Source organism: Haliotis asinina, chromosome 2, assembly GCF_037392515.1.
Source record: "Haliotis asinina isolate JCU_RB_2024 chromosome 2, JCU_Hal_asi_v2, whole genome shotgun sequence".
Taxonomy (NCBI): Eukaryota; Metazoa; Mollusca; class Gastropoda; order Lepetellida; family Haliotidae; genus Haliotis; species Haliotis asinina.
The window spans coordinates 2705508-2715279 of NC_090281.1; the positions used below are offsets into that span (position 1 = coordinate 2705508).

At 39.9% G+C, this 9772-nt stretch overlaps 1 protein-coding gene across 2 annotated transcripts in view; it reads left to right on the top strand.

The window, feature by feature from the left end:
* LOC137273126 (golgin subfamily A member 1-like) overlaps positions 1-4519 on the top strand; it is a 39870-nt gene extending 35351 nt beyond the window's left edge. For both annotated transcript variants that reach the window (XM_067805592.1, XM_067805593.1), the window contains one exon: positions 224-4519. In XM_067805592.1, the coding sequence (XP_067661693.1) occupies positions 224-382 (159 nt within the window). In that variant the 3' untranslated portion in view covers positions 383-4519. The remainder of the gene's footprint in view (positions 1-223) is intronic.
* Positions 4520-9772: the final 5253 nt, after the last annotated feature.

Genomic DNA, 9772 nt, shown 5'->3' on the forward strand with positions numbered 1-9772 from the left:
CAAAATTATTTTTTCCCAGCAATTTTTAGATACATTATCATTTGAGGAAAATTCATAAGTTCACGCTTTATCATCTTTCTGTTTCACTCCAATATTCCAACATTTTCCCATTTGATCTACTTACCTCTGTATCACTCACTCAACAATTCTCCCACTCACTTATTTCCTGTGTCACCCCACCTGTTTCTTATTTCACTCACTCCATGTATTTTGTGGGTTTCAGGCAATGAAGCTGGTGAAGGCTATCGCCATGCTGTTACACTTCAGTCGTGATGAACAGGAACTCATCAAACAAACTCTCGAATACAAAATGTCATGGTTTGGGTCAAGGCCATCTCTAGGCAAAGGTCAAACGTCCAAGGTCATCCCTCCATCCTACTGACATTTGCCAGCCTTGATCAGACTGAACTGATATAGTGTCAAGTGACTTTGATGGAGCAAGTGGTTGACTTTGGAGAGAATTTATGTTGGGAGATAGTTGGAATGATATACCAATAATGACTTTGAAGTATGAATGAATGACATATGAATTACATTGAAGTATGATTCATGTTTCAAAACAAAACTGTATGACTGATATGAAAGTATTACTAGTATATTGAAGTGTGACTGCCCCAGTATGGATGATATCAAAGTGTGACTGATGTGACTTTGAATGTTATGCATGTCATATAATCGTTTTTTACATGTGTATGGAAATGGATGGGTGATTATATACTGTGATATACATTATTTATTCCATTGTTGAAATTCTGTAACCTACGTCTCTGTTTATTGGTGTAGGAATGTTGAGTACAACCGAAATGTCAGTGACATTCATCTCCTTTGTCTGGCTCAGTGACTGCAGATATTTTGTCTAAACAGTTATCTCCTTCTGGGAATAGAACACATTCCAAATTCAGCTTTGAAGTAATCTATTTCAACCGTCAGTAAATGTTCCCCTTCCTCGGTCTCAAAAGGAATGTGTCACATCTATTTCCATGATTTTGTGTATTCTGTTGGCTTGCCGAGTAATCCAGAACCATGCAATGATCAAAGGGATACTTCTTTCAAAACAGAAATAATTTTGGAGAAAATGGAACTCTGAGAAGTAACAAGTCCGTGGATCACAGTGATATTCCTTGCACCCATTGAAACTGTATGAGAAAGCCACCAGCTTGTGTTCACGTAGTCAGGTGCAGAGTATTGGCAGTCTGTAGCATGTTTCCTCCATCTCATTTCAAACCTGTAACTGACAAATGGCCTGAGACATATATGCTTCAAAGTATGTTCTGTATGAATAATACAAGGTCTGTGTGAATTACTTCACCAGGTCTCTAACTGAAGCCATGGCTGATAGGTCTATAAATACATGATACTCACTTAGATTTGTTGTAAGATGGAGAATGAAGTGGCTCCACACAAGCAAGTTCACTCACTTAGAGAAGAGTTGACTCACATACACCACAGTTCTCTCACACAAAGGACTGGCTCCACACAAGCAGATTTACAGAATGGACTGGCTCCACACTAGCAAACTGACTCATATTCATCAGAGTTGACTCACACAATGGTCTGGCACCACCCAAGCAGCCTCACACATGGGACTTGCTCCACACAAACAAGTTGACTGACAGAATGGACTGGTTTCACTCACAAGTTGACTCGCACAAAATTGTGTAAACCATGTTGATAATGCATGATCCTGGTCAACAAACAAATGCTGCCTAAAGCACAGGATGAAGCATGAATTTGTAAGTTGAACGACAAGTACAGGTGCACATTTAACTATAGTGTCTCTCTCAGTAGTGTAGTAAGGGCAGCTGCTTATGTTGCAATTGCTGCACACTTGAAATATGTGTTTATGTTCATTCTCCTATGTATTGTGAGGCATCCAGTGTTTTTGGTGTTGATCTTGGGGAGTAACATCTCATCAGTCACTTGAGGCATTACATAACTTTACCAAACATACCAGTTGTGCCCCGAGTCACATTAAGTATTCTCTTAAGCTTAGACACAAATACAATGGCTTGGAAATGCTCATAGAAATATCTCATCTTTTACATAGCTTCAGCCCATGTTCAAAGCATTCATGAAATAGCATCAAATGTTATCATACCGAAATGCAAGAAGTCTTATCACATAGTGAAGGCGGCTTCTGTGCAGGAGACTTCCTACTAAGGTGTGAATGTTGTGTAGTTGTAGAGGTAGCTTTGATGGACCCAAGACAACTCTGATACCAATTCTTGACACACAGAATGCAAGATGCACTACCATACAGAATTTGCACCTATTTGTTAAAAATTCACCACTTTCCATGACACTATTTGCTGGCAGAAGTAGTTCCAGTAAACCAGCTAGTGTTTATCCATAATGCATCTGAATTTTGTTTCGTCTTGATGGGGACAGAGAGCTACATCATGCTAGTCTCTGTAGTTCCAAGGGAGCAGAAAACCTTCATACAGCCATTTGAAAACAGATAAAGAATCATAACAGCAAATGAAACATGAATTTGTGGGATTATTAGTGCTTGACCATAAAGACTTATTTTTTGTTTAATTGTTTTAGTAAAAACAAAGGATCCTGTCATCGATTAATGTCCCATAATTGCCCTAATTGTGCATCTTAGTTTGCCAGAACCATGCCAATGCATGTTCGACTCTCCTGTGTATTAAACATCCCTTCCTTAAAGAGTAAACTGCCAGATGTCTGGAAACTAGAAAATCACTCAAAGCAGCATCAGCCACACCTCCCACTCACTCAGGAGTGTTGTATACACCTTACATCATGGCAGCTGTATTCCTTGTGTGCTCCACTACACCCAGGAAGGTGGACCAGCAACAACTGAAGTAAACAATCTATAAGGTTAAGTGAAAACTGAAACATTATTTGAAAACCACCACAGACATTTGCAGTTAACAGAACTGGATTGAAGCAAGCATGGATTTCACTTTAGTTTCACACCAACATGAAAGCATCCATTTCTGCAGACCCATTTTACAGTGTAAACCTCTGTACAGATGCCTATTTTTGTACCATCACTGTAGTGTAGATGTGCCATCACTGTACCTGTACTGTATGACTGTATATTTGCTGTATCATATCTGTGTAGATGCCCTGTTGCTGTCTTTACAGTACCACTACTGAACCTCTACTGTATCACTGTACATCATGTCTGAATCCATACAATACAACTGTACAGTTATGGTGCCCTTACTGTGTAAATGAACACTTGCTGTCGCCTTACTGTGTAATTAAATGTACTTTAAATGTACCTTTCATGCATTTTCACTATGTTGTCGCAACACAAAATGGATATCATGTGAATCCCATTTTGGGTTCTCCCTCCCCTTGCTGCACCATCACTGTACCTTAATGAGCTTACACTGCCATCACTGTACCTTGCTCTGCCATCACTGTACCTTGCTCTGCCATCACTGTACCTTGCTCTGCCATCACTGTACCTTGCTCTGCCATCACTGTACCTTGCTCTGCCATCACTGTACCTTACTCTGCCATCACTGTACCTTGCTCTGCCATCACTGTACCTTGCTGTACCTACAGTGTTGATTTTGTTGTGTTATGGTGTTGATCCAGTGACTTGCTCCAGATGACAATAAGCTTCAGCTCTTAAATACACAGTCCCACTCATTCTTTTTCTGCGACCAGACCAGTTTTATTCCTTGTTTAACAATTTTTGTCTTCAGGAAAGGCCTAAAGGCAGCAGTGGAAAACACTAAAAATAGAATCACCAGTCAAAGTGATATTCCTTCTAAACATTTAAAGTATTTTACTTCTGGCAATTTATTAAGTGTATATGGAGCAAAAATACAATCAAAAATGAATTTCTCATAAGTTAACATGTTTGGCCAATAAAAACCTCCAGATTATATTTTTTGAGCGGGGAAAATTGATTTTTTTTTTTTTTCTTATTCTTGAAAGGCCACAACCTGCAGATCCATAAAACAAGAAATAATACTGGTCTGGCCAGAGTTTACTTTTTTAATAGATTTAAAAAAAACTTTAAATAGAATAAATGCTCTACAGGAAAAAAATCTCTGTTTGAATATGAAAACATTGGAACAAATTTTGTTTTCTATTTCACAAATGGTTCCTGAAATATATGCCGCTGGAAATGAACTGAGTGTGGTGATAATAGTCGACAGCCTGTACATGGAGCCTCCCTCCATGGTGTAGCAGGGACCAGTAGAGCGAGTCAGTGAGGGAGTTTATGCTGATGATAGCTATACTCCAGCAATATTACGGTGAGGGGAAGATACAAGAAATGGGCTTCAAACAATGTATCCATGTGGAGAATCAAACCCGGGTGTTCAGCATGATGAGCAGATGCTTTAACCACTAGGCTACCCCACTGCCTTGGGACCAGTAGGTGATGTGTGGCGTGTCAGTGTAAATGTAAGGGGTGTGCAGAAACTCAGTACACTATTTTCATAATGTACCACGGATGTGTGTAGTGTAGTGTATTTATTTGTAAAAAGTGTACAGATTGTATAATTGTGAATAAATCCTGACTAAAGAATGAGTGTATGTTTCCTTTTGTTGGCACCAAGCTGTCCTGAGCCTGACTATGACTGTATATATGGAGTTGGTGTTTAGTTATGTTTAAACATAGATAGATGACAATACATTTTGATAGATGAAGCAGAATTGCCAGGAAGTCACTGTTGTAGATAGTTGCCTCCCAGAGGTGTAAACAGTGTTCTGAAGCAGGAGTAATGTTATCATGACATGTTCAGTGCCTCCTGGACATGCCTCCTGGACAGTCATTACAACTGATGGTGGCATGAAATTGTGAGAATATTTCTAAAAGCAGCATACAACTCAACTCACTCACTCACTGAGACCATTTGGTGATGCACCAGGCACTAGGGAGGTAAACCCCTAGATCTCTGTTGATCTCCGGTACTAATCTTCTAATGAAGGTTGACTCAAGAAGTTTTCTTTTCCGCCAATGATTGACGTTGGATGCCAAGATTTGAGAGTGTTGCCAGTTGATAGAGTGATTTTGATTGTTAACAATGTGTTTTGAGAGTGCAGATTTAAGGTAAGATTTTTCAACTGTTCTGTGTTCAACTAGTGCCTGGTGCATCACCAAAGAATCGTAGTAAAGAGACCAACAAGGGCACCCATGGATGAACAATAACTTCTATGTACTGTTAGTAGTATTACTTTACATGCTATACATTTATCAAAAACTCTTTGTACATGTCCAAACTTACAATTTGGTATAATAATGATCTGTCATTTCTAATTTAATCCAACAACACTACTATACATATACAAAATAATATGTATTCGTTCTGAGTCATGTTAGTTGTAACCATTCACTACTAATTCAGTTATGTTGTCATAGCATTCCTGTTAGCTACTGATATCATGTTGTCATAGCATTCCTGTTAGCTACTGGTATCATGTTGTCATAGCATTCCTGTTAGCTACTGATATCATGTTGTCATAGCATTCCTGTTAGCTACTGGTATCATGTTGTCATAGCATTCCTGTTAGCTACTGGTATCATGTTGTCATAGCATTCCTGTTAGCTACTGGTATCATGTTGTCATAGCATTGTGACGTCATAAGCATTGTGAGGTCATGGACACAGTTAACAGTTAGCCTAACTGTTCACTTCAGCTCAACCTGATGAGGGGGCTAGGATAAGTCTCGAAACGTGAAAATAAACTCAAGAAGTTGCTATCCATAAAAATTGTCCTGTATTGCTACGCCAACTTCTAAATGCCTTTGAAGAATCAAATACAGAGGTTGTTCAAAGAGCTCATTGTTGACAGTCATATATAGTGTTCGGAATTGGAAACCAAATCCACTCTTGATTGTCGGAGGACTGGTGGTGAACAATTATTAAATATAATAAAAATATATACATTTTTAATGTAATCACCAAATTTAACAGTTTTCCCCAGTTTTTTTCTAAGTACGTGTGATACTGTCATGCAATGAAAGACACTAGGATTGTAATTAAACAGTAAAAGTGGTTAAGGTAAAATATTTATCAGTGCATCTCATTATGTTGACAATAGACAGGTTACAGGTCATTCAAGACAGGTTACAGTTATATTTACCATAGTAATGAATACGAAAGCATGAATATAATACAAATAGCTTTGAGTGCGTGTTTGTTCGTGAATATTCATCAGATGTAATGGCTAGTTATCTTAAAATAAGTGTTATGCCAAAACATCAAAATTCTGATTAATCGAAAATATGTTTTTTACAATCTATAATTATTTTTAGTCCTTTCAATGTTTTCTTTTAATTTTCAATCATTGGAACACCACTTGTCATGCATCTCAGCCACTGCATCACCAGATGTAACCCGTTATATTTGGGATTACTCTCCCTCAGTAAAGTACCGAATCTATTACTTTTGTTGGGCTGAGTCCCATACAGGATTGAACTCACATGGTTAGGATCAGGCACGTAATCTCCAGCACACAAAGTCCTTGAGGGTGTGGGTTCCAATGCAGGGTGAATTTGATCTAAAACATGTCATTTATTCATGTTCGTCAAACTGCAAAGTGCCTTTCAAGAACAGAATTGTTGCAGTTATACCAGAGGTCCATGTCATGACAACCAGCAGTACTGGAGCTGTACAAGGGGAGTCAGAAATTTACGTCATTTGCATTGAAGCGTTTCTTCCAGACGCTTACAAAATAAGCTACAGGATGTGTGCTCCACGTACGATCACACAGGTTTCAGTATAGTTGACAAAACCCAACAGCTTACAAAACGTGAGTATGTTGATATCAGTGATGCGTCAAACTGAATATGAACTAGACAAAAGTAGGGAACTACACAGGGCCAGATCTGCTACGGTGTATCTTGTTACGCGTTTCGTACCAGTGTGTACTCATCAGACAAAGATACTGTGAGCGCGTGTGCTGTTATACATATACGATCTCGGTGTTATAGTTGTTTGTGACGTGTGGGGCGTCTTCCCCTTAGCTCGGAACATCATCATGATCATGTACCGAATTTCTTCATCCGAATTTTCTTTTGTGAAAGTGAAAATAGACATCAAGCAACTCTGGTTTAACTGAATTCCAGTTCATTGTTTCGTAAGTAAATAGTATTTACAAATACATTTTAATTTTAAACTTTGATAACACCAATTTCCAGGCTGCATGACCTTAACTATTACGTCGCCTTTGTCCACCTGACGAAGGGGCAAGAATTAGCCTTGAAACGTCGTGTTAAAAGAATTAAAGAAGTTGTCATCCATAATAGTGTCTTGTATTACCTCACCAACTTCTAAATGCCTTTGATGAATTTCGATAGGACTGTAGGCTGAAACTTCCCTTTAGCCTCTGTTCTGAATATAAACCAGGTGCATCTGTCGTTCGCATAATCAATCAACACCATTCTAAGTTTGTAATTCGAAACAAACGCCATGCGTAACTTCTTTGAGAGGCATGTTTAGAAGTTGGTGATTCAGGTAAAGACAAACCTTTATGGATGAGCAACTTCTTTAATCAGCTGGAGCGACGTTTCGATACAACTTCTTGTATCGTTGTCATGCAAGTAAGAGGCAGATAAGACAGGATGGCACACACACACACACACACACACACACACACACACACTCTCTCTCTCTCTCTCTCTCTCTCTCACACACACACACACACACACACACACACACACACACACACAAGGTGGTATACAATTGATGCCAGAAGATGAAACATTCGGCATGGTAAAACACATAAGAGAGGGGTCAAATTTTACATAGTGATTAAATCAATGCTACATTATGTGGAATAAGCATTTATTAAAGATGAGATTTAAGAGATATCTTACAAATGTCCAGTCAAGATGAATTTCGTAGACTACTTGGTAAACTGTTCCAAAGATTACATGAAGTGCTGTCAAAGCATCTGAGTCCATATGTTACTGTATGTGTCTTCTGTCGACAGAGACGAGATTCAGATTCTGATCTAAGTGACCTGGTAGGATGATATGGCACCACAAGTTCCTGAAGATAGTGTTGGGCCAAACCGTGGAGACATTTATAACCATACACTGGGATCTTATACTAGCATCTCTGTCTGACTGGGAGCCAGTGTAGCTTCTCTCTCACAGGTGTAATCTCATGTCGGCCAGTTTTGGTAATGAGTCTAGCTGCACAGCTCTGCACCTTCTGTAGGCGACTAGTGAGAGTTTCAAGCAGTCCACAGAGGAGACCATTTCCATAATCCAGTCTAGATGTCACTAAGGCATGTACTAGAGTCTTACAACAGTCTTCTGTGATGTACTTGCGTATGGCTGATATACTTCTGATATGGAAGTAGCATGCCTTGGCGACGGCATTGACTTGTCTCTCCATTGTCAGTTTATTGTCGAAGTCAACACCACGATGCTTCACAGATACAGCTGATTTGACATGGGTCTCTCCAACTTGTACTTGCGTGTCGTCGGTGTCAAATTTAGAATTCTTGGAACTGAAAATAATAAATTCAGTTTTTTCCTGATTGACTTTAAGCATATTGCTTGTCCAGTCCATGACATCTAACACACATGCTTCCAATGCTCTCGAGGTGGGCTTCCAAGAAGTCCCTGCTTGAACTACTCTGTACATCTGTTGATCATCCGCATAAACAATGTGGGAGAGGTCATGTTGTTGACAAATGCTGCTCATCGGCTTTGAATATAGACAGTACAAAATAGGCCCCAAAACGGAGCCCCGGGGTACACCGAAATGAATGTCCGCACATTCAGACACTGTAGATCTCATTGCCACACTCTGTGTTCTGTTTAACATATAGGACTGAACCCATGATAATGCTTCTCCGGTCTCACCATAGCTGCACTGTAGTCTTTGTACTGATCTATATGATCGAATGCTGCTGACTGATCAATCAACACCATTGCAACTGCAGTTTTGCTGTCTAGAACTTTGATGATGTCATGGTGCACACTCAAGAGGGCAGTTTCCGTTGAATGACCTGATCTGTAGGCAGACTGAAGTTTGTCCTGGAGGTTATTGGGTTGAGGATGTTGACTTGGGCGAGAAAACACAACCTTCTCTAGGATTTTGGAGATAAAGCACAAATTGGAGACAGGCCTGTAGTGCTTCAACACCTCCTTGTCCAGGCCAGCTTTCTTTAGCAGTGGTCTTACCAAGGCTTGCTTGAAATGCTGTGGGACACGTGACTCCTTGAGGGACATGTTGACAATGGCCGTGATCAATGGCAGCACCTTGACCAAAGCATAGCTTCAGTAGCTGAGTTGGAACTGGGTCCAATTCACATGACTTGGGAGGAGCTTTCATGACGATGTTTCGAATTTCTGAGAAATTAGACAAACATTCTCCTTGGAATTCTGCATCGGCACTCAAAGTAGAACGATTCGAAGAGTCAGATTGAATATCGTTCATGGTAGTTTCCACTTTGTCAGTGAAAAAGTCCTTGAACCTATCAGCGAGTATCTTCTCAGATGGGCAACTAGGCAGGGTAACTTCGCCTGTGTGTCCCATCAACGTTTTGCTGACTTTGAAAAGTTGTTTATAGTCAGAGCCACATTCGATGATCTTATTGCGAAAGTACTCACTCTTGGTCTGTACAGGCTTGTGATATGACTGACACATACCCCTAAACAACTGATGGTGTACAACAAGCTTAGACCTCTGCCAGAGTCTCCCTACTTTACGTCGCTGGTGCTTCAGTTCACGGAGCTCGTCACTACGCCATGGAGAGTTGGGCCTCAGTATTATGACCTTGGTCAGTGCGGGAGCATGTTTATCAATCAGAGTTTGAAAACC